Source organism: Scyliorhinus torazame, chromosome 28 (genome assembly GCF_047496885.1).
Source record: "Scyliorhinus torazame isolate Kashiwa2021f chromosome 28, sScyTor2.1, whole genome shotgun sequence".
Taxonomy (NCBI): domain Eukaryota; kingdom Metazoa; phylum Chordata; class Chondrichthyes; order Carcharhiniformes; family Scyliorhinidae; genus Scyliorhinus; species Scyliorhinus torazame.
In genome coordinates, this window is record NC_092734.1 from 30,841,486 (window position 1) to 30,860,856 (window position 19,371).

The 19,371-nt window shown below is 52.0% G+C and overlaps 1 protein-coding gene across 1 annotated transcript in view; it reads left to right on the forward strand.

Annotated features, from left to right (window-relative positions):
- The first annotated feature begins 695 nt into the window (after positions 1-695).
- Positions 696-19,371, forward strand: part of LOC140403647 (acyl-CoA desaturase-like) — a 31,561-nt gene continuing 12,885 nt past the window's right edge. Inside the window, exons 1-3 of the mRNA XM_072491796.1 lie at positions 696-1,485; positions 2,371-2,501; positions 11,830-12,035. Of these exons, the coding sequence (XP_072347897.1) occupies positions 1,230-1,485; positions 2,371-2,501; positions 11,830-12,035 (593 nt within the window). The 5' untranslated portion in view covers positions 696-1,229. The remainder of the gene's footprint in view (positions 1,486-2,370; positions 2,502-11,829; positions 12,036-19,371) is intronic.

Sequence of the window (19,371 nt, forward strand, 5' to 3'; positions counted from 1 at the left end):
AGATTCATACACTGAAGTGCATTGAATCACGTAGCTTTCATTAACTGGCTGAGAAATTAGCTCTTTGTACAGTAGGAAACATTAGAGTATGTGTTTTCCCAGACAATTCCACTCATTATAATGTGCCCAAACTTAAATGTATCGAATTCTTGGCATTGGAAAATAGCCCCTTGCTCTCTTTTCCTCCCTATTTAATAACTTTGGAGTTTCTGAGAGTCGGTTCGAATTCCCAATTTTTAATTCTCATTACAGTGGGACCAACTCTCAAAACCAGTCAATTTAAAACCTGTCTGATTTTGGGGTATAGCAAAAAGAATGTATCCGGTTAAAACAACCGGGCTGAAAAAGTTGAGGTTTCAATCTTATATCCTGGGTGTTTGTTTGCATGATCGAATTTCGGGGTTAAGGGTGAAATAAAGAACCAATATTTTTTTTTAAAGACAAGGGGGTGAAATGGACTATTTTGACGCCCACCCCGAAACGAAACCCTTTTAAAATTGCAACTTAAAAATCACAGGTTGCTGAATTGGTGAGCGCTAGGACCTGCAGGAAATCCTGGCACAATGACCTACATTTCCTTGGGTTTACTGCAGGCCATTGACTTCTCTTAAAGTACAGTAATGAGATGTTAACTTGCCTGGAAGAGTCGGGTTGCCTTAGAGGTGGGTAGGGGAAGGGCTAGAGAGGGGGCAGTAGCATTGAGGGAAATTGCAGCCTCCCAGAGTCAGATATGCTGCATTTATTTTCCTTACTAAATTGACGGCAGTGGATTTTTTATTTCCTCCCCCCCCCCAAAAAAAAAAGCAGCAAGGCATGGATTGAAAATTTGAATTAATTCCACCCTCCCATGTCTTGCGTTGCGCATATATTAGACTAAAATGTATGTGTGAGAGTGTTGCAAGTGTAACATGCCACCGTGTAGAACCAATCAGGGCTAGGGTGTGGTGGTACTAAACCCAGCAAGACCAATGAAATGCAATGCAGTTCTGTCTTCCGAAAAGTAACAGCTCAGTTGCTTTATTGATCATCTTGCTATATTTCTTCTGCTTTATTTATCCAGCCCTCTCGATTTTCTTCCTTTTCACCAACAGCATAGCCAGGAGAGAATTGCAATTACTCGAGCGTGGTCTGGTGCTTTTTAAAAACATTTTTGTTGGTTAGTTGGGGGAAGGAAAGAGCTGCAGATTTGCAGCTTTTTTTTGTGTGTGCCTGTGTGTGTCTATGGGTGTATGCCCATTCCTTTCCCCTCTGTGTGCAACATGCCCAGCGACCCCAGCAGCACCGAGCCCGCCGCCTCGCCGCCCGAGTTCGTGGATGAGCGGCCGGTGGACGACTTCTTCGATACCACCTACAAGGAGAAGCTCGGGGCCAAGCCGCCCATGAAGCTGGTCTGGCGGAATATCATCCTGATGGGAGCTCTTCACTTCGCCGCCTTCTACTCCCTCGTCTTGGTACCTTTCGTTAAACCTCTAACCTGGCTCTGGGGTAAGATCGCCTCCTCCAGTTGATTCTCCCTCCCCCAAATTTGGATTCACTTTCCAAACCCCCTCCTATTTTTTAAAAATGCAACGTATCACAAAATGCAATTGTGTGTGTGTGTATTCTTCAACTGTTTAAAAAAAAACTGCAATTGCATTTCTTAAACTAAATACAATTGCATTTCCTTCAAAAGAGGGGAGGGGGGCTGCAATTTTAACTCTCTCAAATTAAACAATTGTATTTTTGTTTAATTCCATTTTTAAATTGCAATTGCTTTCCCCCTTATTTAAATTGAAAGCATTTCCCCCCCTCTATCCCTTGTTTGAGATGACTGCAATGTATTTGTTTTCTCTTCCCCCCCCCCCCCCGTATCCCCTTAAGATAAATGCAATTTCTGTTTGTACCCCCCCCCCCATCCCTTATTTAAGATAAATGCAATTTCTGTTGTTTCCCCCCCCCCCAAAAAAAAAGAGAAATCCTGTAAAAATGATGCATCCTATAAACATTGGCTCTCTCTTTTTAAAAATAAATGCAGAGCTAACACTTGACCGTTGAATATGTATTCAGTAGGAAGTCTCAGAAATGAGGCTGCTGCTTTACAGAGAGAGAAGGCTGTGTTTCAGTCTGATCTGTGCAGCTTCCTCAATGGCGCATGCTTTTCATATTTTTGCTGCGTATTCCGAGAGCCTTCGCTTTTGTTCTCTCTTAAAGGGATGGGAATGGCCTGCTGCAGGCTGTCGAGACAAAATGGTTGCATGTTTGCACGAAGCTTTAACCTGTGTTTTTTTGCACATTGCTCCATTTTTTTTCCCCCTCCCTCCAAAATTAAAATAAAATGTAATTTGTGTGTTTCTTTCCCCTCTCTCTCTCTCTCTCTCATTCCCTGTGCAGCCGCCGGTTGTTTCTTGATTAGTGCCCTTGGAGTAACAGCTGGAGCTCATCGACTATGGAGCCACCGGTCCTATACAGCCTCCACACCTCTCAGGGTGTTCCTGGCCATTGCTAACTCGATGGCTTTCCAGGTAATAGACCCCGGGGATGTGGCCTGCTTGCTTTAGTTACAATGCATGAGAGGGGGGGGGGGCAGTCTCCTGGTTAATAAGATTTGAGTATTGGGGGGGAATATAAACCACTGCCCCAAAAATAATTAAATGTGTGGGGTTGGGGTTGGGGTTGGGGTTGGGGGGGGGGGGGGGGGGGGGGGGGTGAAACTCTCCTCCCACTGGCAGTTGCTGTTTCTGAGAGTAACCTTGATAAAAAGAACTCTGTATGCTGCAGAATGTGCAATGAAGGGCTTCAAATGCAAAACAAAAGTTCCATTCCCCACGTTATCTGCTGTTCGATGTTAGATAACGCATAATTTAAATGCAATTGATAAATCTGGAATTATGAAGCTAATCTCAGTAATGGTGACCATGACAACTTTGTGGGCAGCACGGTAGCATAGTTATTAGCACAATTGCTTCACCACTCCAGGGTCCCAGGTTCGATTCCCAGCTTGGGTCACTGACTGTGCGGAGTCTGCACGTTCTCCCCGTGTCTGCGTGGGTTTCCTCCGGGTGCTCCGGTTTCCTCCCGCAGTCCAAAGATGTGCAGATTAGGTGGATTGGCCATGCTAAATTGTCCTTGGTGTCTAAAATTGCCCACGAGTGTTGGGTGGGATTACTGGGTTATGGGGATAGGGTGGAGGTGTGGGCTTGGGTAGGGTGCTCTTTCCAAGAGCTGGTGCAGACTCGATGGGTTTAATGGCCTCCTTCTGCACTGTAAATTCTATGATAATCGCAATCTGATTCCTGTGTTCACTTCCCACACAGCAGACACTGGTAAACATTCCCACTATTTTATGTTTATCAGTAACTTCCACCCCATCGTCGCACCTGGATTCCTGAAACCCCTCGTGCTCGCTCGTCTTCTAAACCCTACAGGGGCTGGAAGCGATTCCGAGATGGTTTACCAGATTAATCCCTGGATTGGGCGGGTTGTTTTATGAGGAATGGTTGGACAGGTTGGGTGTGTATCTGCTACGCCGAGGTCCCAGGTTCTATCCGGGCTCTGGGTCACTGTCCATGTGGAGTTTGCACATTCTTCCCCCTGTCTGCGTAGGTTTCGCCCCCACAACCCAAAGATGTGCAGGCTAGGTGGATTGGCCACGCTAAATTGCCCCTTAATTGGAAAAATGAATTGGGTATTCTACATTTTTTCTAAAAAGGTTTGTATATGCTAGAGTTTAGATGAGTTAAGAGGCGACTTGATCAAAACTTTTTAAGATACTGAGGGTTTTTGGCAGGGTGGGTGCGGAGAGGATGTTTTCTCCTGTGGGAGAATCTAGAACTGGCGGGCGGGGGGGGGGGGGGGGTTTATGAGGTGAAATCTTTTCTTGAGGGTTTGACGTTCTTTGGGTCGCTCATCCTGAAAAGGTGATGGAAGTAGAGCTTCTGAAGGAAGAAGTGGACAGATTCTTGGTGTGCAAGGGGGTGAAAGGTTACAGGGGATAGGCTGGATGGAGATTGGAGGTTACTATCCGATCAGCCTGAGCTTGTCGAATGGCAGAGCAGGCTTGAGGGGCTGAATGGCCCCAGCTCCATGTTCACCCTATCACTTGCTCCAGCCCCCTCCGATCTGTGTCCCTCTGATCCTGATAGCTTGCGCACGCGTGCACACCACCTTTTCTTTGCTCCTCTGCCAGCCGTCTCAAAGTTCTGGAATTGTCTCAAATGGCACCTTAAATCCCCCCCCCCCCCCCCCCCCCCGAGCTTTTGCTATCTCCTGTTTTTGTTTCAATACCTTGTGTGCTTCTACATGAATGCAAGTTCCATGAATAATCCGCCGTGTTGTGGCTGAGGTGCTTGGCTGGCTTGTGCACCTTGGCAACTGCGAGTCGCGTGGGGACCCCCCCCCCCCCCACCCCCCTTTCGATGGGCCCAGCATTAGTGCAGATCATTATCTGATTGGTCCGCAGCCTAGGCTGCAAAAATATTTTTTCAATTTTTCCAAAACTGTTGGGGTGGGACAAATCTGACATCCTGTGTTATCAACATCATGCATGTGATGGGGGGGGGGGGCAATTGGAGGGGGACGGTGTGTGTGTGGCGGTTGGAGGGGGGGTAGGAGTGTGGCAGTTGGAGGGAGGGTGTAGGAGTGTGTGATGGTTGGAGGAGGGTGTAGGAGTGTGTGATGGTTGGTGGGTGTGTGATGGTTGGTGAGAGGGTGTAGGAGTGTGTGGCAGTTGGAGGGAGGATGTAGGAGTGTGTGACGGTTGGAGGGGGGTGTAGGAGTGTGTGACGGTTGGAGGGGGGTGTAGGAGTGTGACGGTTGGAGGGGGGTGTAGGAGTGTGACGGTTGGAGGGGGGTGTAGGAGTGTGACGGTTGGAGGGGGGTGTAGGAGTGTGACGGTTGGAGGGGGGTGTAGGAGTGTGACGGTTGGAGGGGGGTGTAGGAGTGTGACGGTTGGAGGGGGGTGTAGGAGTGTGACGGTTGGAGGGGGGTGTAGGAGTGTGACGGTTGGAGGGAGGGTGTAGGAGTGTGTGGCGGTTGGAGGGGGCGTGTAGGAGTGTGGTGGTTGGAGGGGGGTGTAGGAGAGTGTGACGGTTGGGGGGGTGTAGGAGTGTGTGGCGGTTGGTGGGGAGTAAGGAGAGTGACGGTTGGAGGGGGGTGTAGGATAGTGACGATTGGAGGGGGCATGAAGTGTGTGGAGGTTGGAGGGGGGGTGTAGGAGAGTGACGGTTGGAGGGAGTGTGGAGGTGAGGGTGTAGGAGTGTGTGGAGATTGGAGGGGGGGTGTAGGAGAGTGTGACGGTTGGAGGGAGTGTGGAGGTGAGGGTGTAGGAGTGTGTGGCGGTTGGAGGGGGGTAGGAGAGTGTGACGGTTGGATGGAGTGTGGAGGTGAGGGTGTAGGAGTGTGACGGTTGGAGGGGGGTGTAGGAGAGTGTGGCGGTTGGAGGGAGGGTGTGAGAGTGGCGGTTGGAGGGAGGGTGTAGGAGTGTGGCGGTTGGAGGGAGGGTGTAGGAGTGGGATGGTTGGAGGGGGGTGTAGGAGTGGGATGGTTGGAGGGGGGTGTAGGAGTGTGGTGGTTGGAGGGGGGTGTAGAAGTGTGGTGGTTGAAGGGGGGTGTAGGAGTGTGTGATGGTTGGAAGGGGGTGTAGGAGTGTGGTGGTTGGAGGGGGGTGTAGGAGTGTGTGGTGGTTGGAGGGAGGGTGTAGGAGTGTGTGGTGGTTGGAGGGAGGGTGTAGGAGTGTGTGGTGGTTGGAGGGGGGTGTAGGAGTGTGGTGGTTGGAGGGGGGTGTAGGAGTGTGGTGGTTGGAGGGGGGTGTAGGAGTGTGGTGGTTGGAGGGGGGTGTAGGAGTGTGTGATGGTTGGAAGGGGGTGTAGGAGTGTGGTGGTTGGAGGGGGGTGTAGGAGTGTGTGGTGGTTGGAGGGAGGGTGTAGGAGTGTGTGGTGGTTGGAGGGGGGTGTAGGAGTGTGTGGTGGTTGGAGGGGGGGTAGGAGTGTGTGACGGTTGGAGGGAGGGGGCAGGAGTGTGTGACGGTTGGAGGGGGGGTTTACGAGTGTGTGACGGATGGAGGGGGGGGTTTAGGAGTGTGAGACGGTTGGAGGGAGGGGGCAGGAGCGTGTGACGGTTGGAGGGAGGGGGCAGGAGCGTGTGGCGGCGGGAGGGAGGGGGTAGGAGCGTGTGACGGTTGGAGGGAGGGGGCAGGAGCGTGTGGCGGTTGGAGGGAGGGGGCAGGAGCGTGTGACGGTTGGAGGGAGGGGGCAGGAGCGTGTGGCGGTTGGAGGGAGGGGGCAGGAGCGTGTGGCGGTTGGAGGGAGGGGGCAGGAGCGTGTGGCGGTTGGAGGGAGGGGGCAGGAGCGTGTGGCGGTTGGAGGGAGGGGGCAGGAGCGTGTGGCGGAGGGGGCAGGAGCGTGTGGCGGTTGGAGGGAGGGGGGCAGGAGCGTGTGGCGGCTGGAGGGAGGGGGGTAGGAGCGTGTGGCGGTTGGAGGGGGGTGTAGGAGTGTGTGGCGGTTGGAGGGGGGGGATGTAGGAGTGTGTGACGGTTGGTTGGAGTGTGTGGCAGTTGAAGGGAGGGTGTAGGAGTGTGTGGCAGTTGGAGGGAGGGTGAACGAGTGTGGCGGTTGGAGGGGGGTAGTAGTGTGGCGGTTGGAGGGGGGTAGTAGTGTGGCGGTTGGAGGGGGGTAGGAGTGTGGCGGTTGGAGGGGGGTAGGAGTGTGGCGGTTGGAGGGGGGTAGGAGTGTGGCGCGGTTGGAGGGGGGGTAGGAGAGTGGCGGTTGGAGGGGGGATGTAGGAGTGTGTGGCGGTTGGAGGGGGGATGTAGGAGTGTGTGGCGGTTGGAGGGGGGATGTAGGAGTGTGGCGGTTGGAGGGGGGATGTAGGAGTGTGGCGGTTGGAGGGGGGATGTAGGAATGTGTGGCGGTTGGTGGGAGTGTGTGGCAGTTGGGGGGAGGGTGAAGGAGTGTGGCGGTTGGAGCGAGGGTGTAGGAGTGTGTGGCGGTTGGAGGGGCGTGTAGGAGCGTGTGGCGGTCGGAGGGGGGTAGGAGTGTGGCGGTCGGAGGGGAGGGTGTAGGAGTGTGTGGCGGTTGGAGGGGGGTGTAGGAGTGTGTGGCGGTTGGAGTGGCGTGTAGGAGCGTGTGGCGGTCGGAGGGGGGTAGGAGTGTGGCGGTCGGAGGGGAGGGTGTAGGAGTGTGTGGCGGTTGGAGCGAGGGTGTAGGAGTGTGTGGCGGTTGGAGGGGCGTGTAGGAGCGTGTGGCGGTCGGAGGGGGGTAGGAGTGTGGCGGTCGGAGGGGGCGTGTAGGAGTGTGTGACGGTTGGAGGGGGGTGTAGGAGTGTGACGGTTGGAGGGGGGTGTAGGAGTGTGACGGTTGGAGGGGGGTGTAGGAGTGTGTGGCGGTTGGGGGGGATGTAGGAGTGTGGGGGGTGTAGGAGAGTGTGGCTGTTGGAGGGAGGGTGAAGGAGTGTGTGGCGGTTGGAGGGGGGGTGTAGGAGTGGGTGGCGGTTGGAGGGGGGGTGTAGGAGTGTGTGGCGGTTGGAGGGGGGGGTGTAGGAGTGTGTGGCGGTTGGAGGTGGGTAGGAGTGTGGCGGTTGGAGGTGGGTAGGAGTGTGGCGGTTGGAGGTGGGTAGGAGTGTGGCGGTTGGAGGTGGGTAGGAGTGTGGCGGTTGGAGGTGGGTAGGAGTGTGGCGGTTGGAGGTGGGTAGGAGTGTGGCAGTTGGAGGTGGGTAGGAGTGTGGCGGTTGGAGGTGGGTAGGAGTGTGGCGGTTGGAGGTGGGTAGGAGTGTGGCGGTTGGAGGTGGGTAGGAGTGTGGCGGTTGGAGGTGGGTAGGAGTGTGGCGGTTGGAGGTGGGTAGGAGTGTGGCGGTTGGAGGTGGGTAGGAGTGTGGCGGTTGGAGGTGGGTAGGAGTGTGGCGGTTGGAGGTGGGTAGGAGTGTGGCGGTTGGAGGTGGGTAGGAGTGTGGCGGTTGGAGGTGGGTAGGAGTGTGGCGGTTGGAGGTGGGTAGGAGTGTGGCGGTTGGAGGTGGGTAGGAGTGTGGCGGTTGGAGGTGGGTAGGAGTGTGGCGGTTGGAGGTGGGTAGGAGTGTGGCGGTTGGAGGTGGGTAGGAGTGTGGCGGTTGGAGGTGGGTAGGAGTGTGGCGGTTGGAGGTGGGTAGGAGTGTGGCGGTTGGAGGTGGGTAGGAGTGTGGCGGTTGGAGGTGGGGGGTAGGAGTGTGGCGGTTGGAGGTGGGGGGTAGGAGTGTGGGGCGGTTGGAGGTGGGGGGTAGGAGTGTGGGGCGGTTGGAGGTGGGGTGTAGGAGTGTGGGGCGGTTGGAGGTGGGGTGTAGGAGTGTGGGGCGGTTGGAGGTGGGGTGTAGGAGTGTGGGGCGGTTGGAGGTGGGGTGTAGGAGTGTGGGGCGGTTGGAGGTGGGGTGTAGGAGTGTGGGGCGGTTGGAGGTGGGGTGTAGGAGTGTGGGGCGGTTGGAGGTGGGGTGTAGGAGTGTGGGGCGGTTGGAGGTGGGGTGTAGGAGTGTGGGGCGGTTGGAGGTGGGGTGTAGGAGTGTGGGGCGGTTGGAGGTGGGGTGTAGGAGTGTGGGGCGGTTGGAGGTGGGGTGTAGGAGTGTGGGGCGGTTGGAGGTGGGGTGTAGGAGTGTGGGGCGGTTGGAGGTGGGGTGTAGGAGTGTGGGGCGGTTGGAGGTGGGGTGTAGGAGTGTGGGGCGGTTGGAGGTGGGGTGTAGGAGTGTGGGGCGGTTGGAGGTGGGGTGTAGGAGTGTGGGGCGGTTGGAGGTGGGGTGTAGGAGTGTGGGGCGGTTGGAGGTGGGGTGTAGGAGTGTGGGGCGGTTGGAGGTGGGGTGTAGGAGTGTGGGGCGGTTGGAGGTGGGGTGTAGGAGTGTGGGGCGGTTGGAGGTGGGGTGTAGGAGTGTGGGGCGGTTGGAGGTGGGGTGTAGGAGTGTGGGGCGGTTGGAGGTGGGGTGTAGGAGTGTGGGGCGGTTGGAGGTGGGGTGTAGGAGTGTGGGGCGGTTGGAGGTGGGGTGTAGGAGTGTGGGGCGGTTGGAGGTGGGGTGTAGGAGTGTGGGGCGGTTGGAGGTGGGGTGTAGGAGTGTGGGGCGGTTGGAGGGAGTGTGGCAGTTAGAGGGAGGGTGTAGAAGTGTGTGGCGGTTGGAGGGGGGTGTAGGAGTGTGTGGCGGTTGGAGGGGGGTGTAGCAGTGTGTGGCGGTTGGAGGTGGGTAGGAGTGTGGCGGTTGGAGGGAGGGTGTAGGAGTGTGGCGGTTGGAGGGAGGGTGTAGGAGTGTGGCGGTTGGAGGGAGGGTGTAGGAGTGTGGCGGTTGGAGGGAGGGTGTAGGAGTGTGGCGGTTGGAGGGAGGGTGTAGGAGTGTGGCGGTTGGAGGGAGGGTGTAGGAGTGTGGCGGTTGGAGGGTGAGTTTAGGAGTGTGTGGCGGTTGGAGGGGGGTGTAGGAGTGTGTGGCGGTTGGAGGGGGGTGTAGCAGTGTGTGGCGGTTGGAGGGGGGTGTAGCAGTGTGTGGCGGTTGGGGGGTAGGAGTGTGGCGGTTGGAGGTGGTTAGGAGTGTGGCGGTTGGAGGGGGGTTGGAGAGTGGCGGTTGGAGGGGGGTAGGAGAGTGGCGGTTGGAGAGAGGGTAGAAGTGTGTGGCGGTTGGAGGGGGGATAGGAGTGTGTGGCGGTTGGAGGGGGGTAGGAGTGTGTGGCGGTTGGAGGGGGGTAGGAGTGTGTGGCGGTTGGAGGGGGGTAGGAGTGTGTGGCGGTTGGAGGGGGGGTAGGAGAATGTGATGGTTCGGGGGGGGGGATAAGTGTGTTTTTGTGGCAACAGTTCCCTGTGAAATATACACCAGATGATGTACTGCCTGTAAAAGGTGGACATGATGTTCTCTGGGACGTTGTACAGGAGCCTGATGTAAACAGGCATGGCCCCTCCATCTTGTACAGTGCCTCATATTGTGTCCTATATAAATAGATTGTGGTACTGCAACCTAGCAACAAAAAGTGCGGCATACATGTAAAATCTATGCAATCTGCAGTACTCTTGTATCGGTAAGGCCCTTGGGTTTATAAATGTAATTCAAGTTTGATGTAGACAAATTGCAGTGTTATATTTTAAATTTTATGGGATCTACAGGGAGACTGGTGCAGATTGTGATCGAGACATGGCACCTTTATACCATCAACCTATGTAAACTCCTGCCTACAATGTCAGATTTGACTTCAATTAGTGGGTTTGAGTGCACATCAGAACATAGCAAAACAGAAAATAGAAGCAGGGGAAGGCCATTCGGCCCTTAGAGCCTGCTCCACCATTCCACATGATTATGGCCGATCCTCTATCTCGACACCCTACTCCCTCTCTCTCTCCTTTAGAGTCGAGATTTATATCCTCCTTAAATATATCCATCGATTCGCCCCCTCAATCTTCTAAATTCCAATGAATGCAGGTGCAGTGGTCCCAATCTCTCCTCGTACAATACTGCTGCCATCCCAGAACACTAAATATGAGCTGGGTTTTTTTTTTAAAGTGGTAATCAACTCCGACAAGCTATTGAGATGGAAAATAGAGCAATATGTGTCGGTGTAGTTGAGCGGCGTTTTCCTGAGGTTGAGATAGATTGCCTGGAGTCCAGTCCATGCTGTACACATCCTGGGATTGAGCAATGAGGCAGCATAGTGAGCCTTGTACTGTGTGATGTTGCCTCGTTTCTGTGCATGCTTTATTGTGAGCCCTGTATTGCAATGAAATCTGTGTCCATTAATCAGTGTGCATCTATCTGGGCTTGCTGATGCCACCAGATCCAGGTGTTTCAGGAGTTATTCCCCAGTGAGGCAAGAGCATTAAATACATCCCTTTTCAAACTTGCAGGCTACTCAAAATAAGAAAAACTTGTGCCAGTAGAACTGATGTTGTGTGGGCATTGCCAGCTTGGGCGCCAGCACTCGGGTACTCAAACTCCTGGAATTTGGGCTATCGTAGAATCCCTACAGTGCGGAAGGGGGCCATTCGGCCCTTCAAGTCTACACTGACCCTCCGAAAGAGCACCGTACCTAGGCCCGCTCCCCCGCCCTATCCCTGTTACCCCACAATTCCACCCAACCTTTTTGGACACTATAAAGGAACGTTTTATCATGGCTAATCGACCTAACCTGCACATTCTTGGGCTGTGGGAGGAAACTGGAGCACCCGGAGGAAACCCACACAGACACTGGGAGAACGTGCAGACTCCGCACAGGCAGTCACCCGAGTCTGGAATTGAACCTGAGCCCCTGGCGCTGTGGTGCTAACCACTGTACCGCCCCCTGGTATTTCCCTGCCTCGGCTGAGGCACCTGACCTTGAAGCACTTCGGCAAACTCTCAATGTCCCCTACTGAACCAACAAGTCACTAGGGGTCAGTTTGCTAGTTTCTAAGTTAGCATTGTCTGTTTAATATGTCAAGTTAAATCCGTGTGAACTTTGGTTGTTGCTTGGAGAAGGCCCATGCAAAACCATTTCGGCTACTTGAGAGCATACTCGCTTGTCCCAGCTGTCTTGGTTTCAGCTTTGGTTGGGGGGAGCGGGAGGAAACGCAGAGATGGTTGTCTTTTAACTGCCCTCTGAAATGGCCCAGGGAAGCCGCTCAGTTAAAGGGCAATTAGGGAAGGGCAACAATTTTTTTTTTTTTTTTTAAAGTCCAGCCCTCTGTGTTGAAAGGGTGCTCTTTGACAAGAACCACAGAACTCCAAACGTGGATTTTAATGCTAGTACCACACTGCTATCTGTGGTCTCCCGACCTACTGGGGGTGGGAATAGTGGACAGCGGAGCAAGATGAGACTGCGCCTCCCGCCCCCCCAACCCTGAGGTTGCAGTTAAACTAATAAACTTTCCTTCCTCCTTAACTTTTTTTTAGAATCATATTTATGAATGGGCCCGCGACCATCGCGCACATCACAAGTTCTCCGAAACAGATGCCGACCCTCACAATGCCACCCGTGGCTTTTTCTTCTCGCACGTTGGGTGGCTGATGGTCAGGAAGCACCCGGATGTGATCGACAAGGGGAGCAAGCTGGACCTCAGTGACCTGAAAGCAGACCCCGTTGTCATGTTGCAGAGAAAGTGAGTACTCTTTTTATTTTTTTTATTTTAGAGTACCCAATTCATTTTTTCCAATTAAGGGGCAATTTAGCGTGGCCAATTGGCCAATCCACCTAGCCTGCACACCTTTGGGTTGTGGGGGTGAAACCCACACAAAACACGGGGAGAATGTGCAAACTCCACACAGACAGTGACCCAGAGCCGGGATCGAACCTGGGACATCGGCGCCGTGAGGCTGCAGGGCTAACCCACTGTGAAAGTGAGTACTCTTAACTGTTGACACGCGGGAGTTGGCTCCGTGCCTGGCCTGGGTGACGTGGCTGCAAAGAGTCCTCCGTGAAATGGGTCTGGTCAAGTCACAGTCCAGTTCCCCCAACTGAGCCTGTGACATTCCTTCCCTGCCGCAAAGTTAATCCACCAGCCCCTGAGTTAACCATTGACTTGGGCGATCAATGTGTCCCATTCTTGGTCACAGGATTAGCTTCTGCGAACTGAGCTTCACAAAGATAAGATACTGGCCTGTGCTTCGACCTTGGCATGTAAAGCGGGTGACCTCGATATCCCCAGGTTGAGGGAGGGTTGATCGGTGTTAGTCACTGCCACTGAGCAGGAATCAGTTGATTGGCGAGAGCCTTCACGGGCATGTAACCTTTTCCACCTTCTGCACCGAGATTCGCCTATAAAGAGCCGGTGAGGTGGATGCTAGCTTTAAAAAGGGCCATCTCACGAACAAGAGTGAGCATCTTCGGAATAGAGAGCTTCATTTGCTTGGACCTTCCACAACCCTGGGGTATTTCAAAAGTCGCCATGACACGGTGAAGTCATAACATGCAAACAGCCATGAGGTCATGGCTAAGTTTTATTTTAGTTTTTTTGAAATGATACTTGTTGAGGGTGGGTGTTTGCAAAGCGGCCACAGAGAAAAGGAGAGGTGGGGAAGTGGAAAACAAAATTGTCCCATCTTGTCAGCTTCTTGTCGACTCATGAGGTACTTTTTTGAGTACATTTTTGTCATGATTTGAGAATTGGGATGGGCTTTGCGTATTTCATCCCAGTGCCAACATTTAGGAGTGGTGATTTAAGAACTGCAGTCCAATCAAGCATTTGTCAACTGGATATAGAATTGACTAGAGTGAAGCTATTTTCTAGAATCTGCCTTTGAAGCGGTTGAGTAACAGTGCACTGCCAGTGAAGGGCGGTGTTCCCTCTACAGTTCCTATTCCAATTCTCCCCCACACCTAGTGCGCAAAGACAGACTTTGTCTGTTCCCATAGCTAATTCCCGGGACAGATCGCAGGTCATTGGTCTGTCACCAGAGGCTTGGGGACTCCACATGGTGGTTGACCAGGAGTCTCAGCCATTGGCGTGTTTGGAAGGATTTTGCGGGTTGATACTCAACCTGTTTGGCTGAGAGGGCGACATGGCGGTGCAGTGGTTAGCACTGCTGCCTTACGGGGTCGATCCAGGCCCCGAGTCACTGTCTGTCTGGCGTTTGAACGTTCTCCCCATGTCTGTGTGGGTCTCGCCTCCACAACCCCAAAGATGTGCAGGTTAGGTGGATTGGACTGCATTATGAACTCTCCTTACTTGGCCATCAAGTCCTGGGGTGGGACACGAACCCTGAGCTTCTGGCTCGGGGGAAGGGATGCTAACCCACTGCGCTACAAGACCTCCCCTGTATACTGTACCTTAACTAGTCCAAACTGATGTTAGATGCCTGTTGGATTAACTGCATGATTTAAAAAGTGCCTTCATTTCCACACACCCAAACACACTCTGGGTGCCTTTCTATTCTCGTCCTCGATTTACGCGTCTAGCCAGTCTGGCACAGCGTGGAGTGCCAAGTAGGCCTCCCTCCGTGTGACTCTGTCAAACATTCTCAGGTCACAGATAAGATAGATGCGAGAAGAGAACACTCACTGGTTTGCCCAGACAGTGTTGTCTCCTTTACTCCATAGCTGTGAGGGCATCTCCCAACGTTGAAAATGGCTTTTCGCGACATCATCAGTGCGGAAGGAGGCCATTCGGCCCATCAAGCCTGCACCGGCCCTTGGAAAGAGCACCCTACTTTAAAAAAAAAAAAAAAAAATTTTTATTTTTTTTTTAAAGAGTACCCAATTTTTTTTTTTTTCAATTAAGGGACAATTTAGCGTGGCCAATCCAACTTCCCTGCACATCTTTGGGTTGTGGGGGCGAAACTCACGCAAACACGGGGCAAATGCGCAAACTCCACACACAGTGACCCGAGGCCGGAATTGAACCCGAGACCATGGAGCTGTGAGGCAACAGTGCTAACCACCGTGCCACCCAAGCCGTGGGTAGCACTCTTGCTTCACAGCTCCAGGGTCTCTGGTTCGATTCCCGGCTTTGGGTCACTGCGGAGTCTGCACGTTCTCCCCGTGTCTGCGTGGGTTTCCTCCGGGTGCTCCGATTTCCTCTCACTAGCCCCGAAAGACGTACTGTTAGGTAATTTGGACATTCTGAATTCTCCCTCTGTGTACCGGAACAGGTGCCGGAATGAGGTCACTAAGGGCTTTTCACAGTAACTTCATTGCAGTGTTTAATGTAAGCCTACTTGTGACAAAGATTATTATTATTATTAGTAGTACATTAGTATCAAGTCTGGATGAAATGACCAAAGTGGAGCTCATATCTGGGAGTGTGCCCATTTTGAAGCACGCGTCCATGTAGAGGGAGATGACTTTTATCATCTCAATTGCCCCTGAAGATGGCATTGACCTCCCCAGGACCAGGAAGTGCTTCCGAATTTGGAGCAAAAGCCTGATTTGTGCACAGTATCGACTTGCACTCGGCTCCCAGAAGGTCCTATTAGCAGATTAAGTCCAGTGCTGATGCTGCCTGGCTGGTGGTTAGAGTTTGAAGAGGGGAAGGAGGTAAAATTAGACAAACATTTTGACCTTTGCCTGGTAGAAAAGGAGCTTCGGCAAGAGTTCAAAATCAGGGTGGCCGAGTGATTTGGGTCCTTCCTTCCCTGCTCCATCTGCCCCAGAGTTTTCTGGACCCAGGTACTGAGCGGCAACCTCCGAAATTCATTGCGCCACCGAGATGGCAATAGGTCGTGCTCCCACCCTCATCCCGATACATGTTGACCAGGTCCAGCCCTCAAAAATGGAGCGGGCCTCTTGCCACCGGCATGGGCCAGCCGTGATGAAGCAGATTTCCCAGTCACTGGGCGGCCCCAGTGCCTACAGAGGAAAGGTAGTTTTCTTTGAGGGTCAGAGAATCTCTCCTCTTCCTTCGTGGTACAGTTACTAGATAAGCAATCCAGAGACCCAGGCCAATTGCCGGGTTCCGAATCCCACCACGGCAGGTGGTAAAATTTGAACTCCGTGCAAATCTGGAATTCAGTCTGATGATGACCAAAAAACCCATCTGGTTCACTCATGTCCTTTTAGGGAAGGAAATCTGCCATCCTGACCTGGTCTGGTCTACATTAGACTGTGGCTGACTCTGAAATGGAGGGCAGTTAGGGATGGGCGATAAATACTGGCCAAGCCAGTGAAACCCACATCCCATAAATCAGGGTCGCAGGGGCAGCACGGTGGCGCAGTAGTTAGCACTGTTGCCTCATGGCAGCGAGGATCCGGGTTCAATTCCGGCCCTGGGTCCCTGTCCATGTGGAGTTTGCACATTCTCCCCGTGCCTGTGTGAGTCTCGCCCCCACAACCCAAAACGATGTGCAGGGTAGGTGGATTGGCTACACTAAAATTGACCCTTAATTAGAAAATAAAGAATTGAAAACTCCAAATTTATATATTTTTAAAAATGTTTTCCTGAGCAGAGGCCATATGGTCATGGGGTTTGGATTTGCATGATTTCTGCATTATTTTCTCGAGGCTTCTACTTAAACCTGAAACATGAAAATGGTCAAATTTGAATCCTGAATTTCAGCCAGGTCCCATGAACTGCAATGTGCTCACAGGTGCTCTATAGCTGTTAGTTTAGGGATTAAAAATATTAACTAGGACATGGGAGGAGCTCCTGTTTGTTTGTTTTTTTTTGAAATAATGCCAAGGAACGTTGTGTTCACCTGAGGGCAGTTGGAGCCTCGGTTTATTTATTTTTTTATTTTTAAAAAATAAATTTAGAGTACCCAATTCATTTTTTCCAATTAAGAGGCAATTTAGCGTGGCCAATCCACCTACCCTGCACATCTTTGGGTTGTGGGGGTGAAACCCACGCAGACACTGGGAGAATGTGCAAACTCCACACGGACAGTGATCCGATGCCGGGATCGAACCTGGGACCTCGGCGCCGTGAGACAACAGGGCTAACCCACTGTGCTACCGTGCTGCCCTCCCCGGAACCTCAGTTTATTGCCCATTGCACCTCCGATTGGCACCCCATCCATCACCACTGACACGCAAGTGGTAGCAGGGTGTACCCATCTACACGATGCATTGCGGCAACTCCCCAAGGCTCCTTTGGTGCCTTCTTACCCCACGGCCTCCACCACCCAGAAGGGCAAGGGCAGCAGACGGATGGGAGCACCGTCACTTTTAGGTTTCCCCTTTACAAGGGACACACCATCCTGACTTGGAAATATATTGCCATTTCTTGGGTCAAAATCCTGGAACTCGCTCCCCAACAGCGCTGTGGGTGCACCTACACCAACTCTATATTGCAGCGGCTCAAAAAGGCAGCTCATCACCACCACCCCGAGGGTAACAAATGCTGGCCTAGCCTGTGATGCCCATTGGAATAAAAAAACAATTGAAGCCGTGGAATTCACTTCCAGGGTTAGTTAGTGATTGAGACAGCAACATTCAAAACTAATTTAGATTAAGAATCTGAGGGGATTTGGGAACAATGTGGATATGACAGCGTGGCCTGGCTGGGACAAAAGGCCTCGTTCTGCGTTGTAAACTCTATTTGAATAAATTGTTGCCCTCTGGTTGAACAGGTAGGGATAATTGCATACATAGAAATATATGTAAACAATAGAAGTAGGAGATGGCCATTCGGCCTTCGACCCTATTCCGCCATTCATTATAATCATGGCTGTTCATCAAGTTCATACCTGATCCCGCCACCTTTCTTTTCTTCACCCGCCCATACCCCTTGACCCCTTTAACCCCAAGAGCTATATCTAATTCTTTCTTGAAATCGTACAACGTTTTGGCCTCAACTACTTTGTGGTACCGAATTCCACAGATTCACCACTCTGGGTGAAGAAATTTCTCCTCACCTCAGTCTGAAAACATTTACCCCTCATCCTCAAACTATGACCCCTACTTCTTTTTTTTAAAAAAATTAAGAGTACCCAATTCATTTTTTCCTACTAAGATCAATTTAGCGTGGCCAATCCACTGACCTGCACATTTTTGGGTTGTGGGGGTGAAACCCACACAGACACGGGGAGAATGTGCAAACTCCACACGGACAGTGACCCAGAGCCGGGATCAAACCTGGGGCCTCAGCGCCGTGAGACAGCAATGCTAACCACTGCACCACCATGCTGCCCTTATGACCCCTAGTTCTGACCTCCCCCACCATCGAACATTCTTTCATGAATCTACCCCGTCTAATCCGGTTAGAATTTTTAGAAGTTTCCCTGAGGTCCCCCCTCACTTTTTTAAACTCCAATCCTAACTGACTTAGTCTCTCCTCATATGACAGTCCCGGCATCCCAGGAATCAGCCTGGTAAACCTTTGCTGCACTCCCTCCATAGCAAGAACATCCTTCCTCGGATAAGGACACCAAAACTGCCCACAATACTCCAGGTGTGGCCTCACCAATGCCCTATACAATTGCAGTAAAATCTATTCCTATACTCAAATCCTCTCGCTATGAAGGCCAACGTACCATTTGCTTTCCACTGCCTGCTGTACCTCCGCGCTTGCTTTCAGCGACTGATGCACGAGGACACCAAGGTCTCGCTGAGAATCCATCTCTCAATTTACTCCCTTTCAAATAATCTGCCTTCCTATTTTTGCTACCGAAGCGCATAACCTCACATTTACCCACATTATACTGCATCTGCCATGCATATGCCCACTCACTCAGCCTGTCCAAATCCTGCTAAAGCATCTCTGCATCCTCCTCACAGCTCACCCTCCCACCCAACTTTGTATCATCTGATGGGAATACATTTAGTTTCCTTGTCCAAATCTTTAATATATAATGTGAACAGTTGGGGTCCTGGCACAGATCCCTGCGGTACCCCGCTAGTCACTGCCTGCCAATCAGAAAAAGACCCATTTATTCCACCGTTTTGCTTCCTGTCTGCTAACCAGCTTTCTATCCATCTCATCAAGACACTATCCGCAATCCCATGTGCTTTAACTTTACATATCTGCTATGCAAGACCTTGTTGAAAGCCTTCTGAAAGTCTAAATAAGCTAGCTCCCGGTACTGGTCCTCCCTCGTTACCTCTACTAGTTACATCTTCAAAGAATTCTAGTTGATTTGTCAAGCATGATTTCTCTGCCAACTTTGTCTGATTACACCACTGCTTTCCAAATGCTGTGCCATGAAATCCTTGATAATGGACTCTAGCAACTTCCCTGCTACTGACATTAGGCTCACTGGTCTATAATTTCCTGTTTTCTCTTTCCCTCTCTTTTTGAATAGAGGGGTTACATTTGCTACCCTCCAATCTGTAGGAACCATTCCAGAGTCCAAAGAATTTGGGAAATGACCAGGAAAGGGTGTACTATATCAAGGGCCACTTCTTTAAATACTATGGGATGAAGATTATCAGGCTCTGGAAATTTATCTGCCTTCAATCCAATTATAATAATCTTTATTAGTGTCACAAGTAGGCTTGCAATGAAGTTACTGTGAAAATCCCCTAGTTTCCACACACCGGTGCCTGTTCAGGTACACAGAGGGAGAAATCCGAATGTCCAATTCACCTAACAAGCACGTCTTTTGGGACTTGTGGGAGGAAACCGGAGCATTAATTTTCCCTGAAACCATTTCTTTACTAATACTAATTTCCTTCAGCTCCTCACTGAAACTTCTCAGAACATCCGGTACCTTATTCAAGTCTTCCCTTGTGAAGACAGAGCAAAGGGTCCAGAAAAGGTTCACCAGAATGATGCCTGGATTGAAGAGCTTGTCGTATGAGGAACAGTTGAGGACTCTGGGTCTGTACTCGTTGGGAGTTTAGAAGGATGAGGGGGGGATCTTATTGAAACGTGCAGAATACTGCATGGCCTGGATATAATGGACGTGGAGAGGATGTTTCCACTTGAGGAAAAACTAGAAGCAGAGAACACCATCTCAGACTAACGGGACAATCCTATAAAACAGAGATGAGGAGGAATTTCTTCAGCCAGAGGGTGGTGAATCTGTGGAATTCTTTGCCGCAGAACACTGGAGGCCAAATCA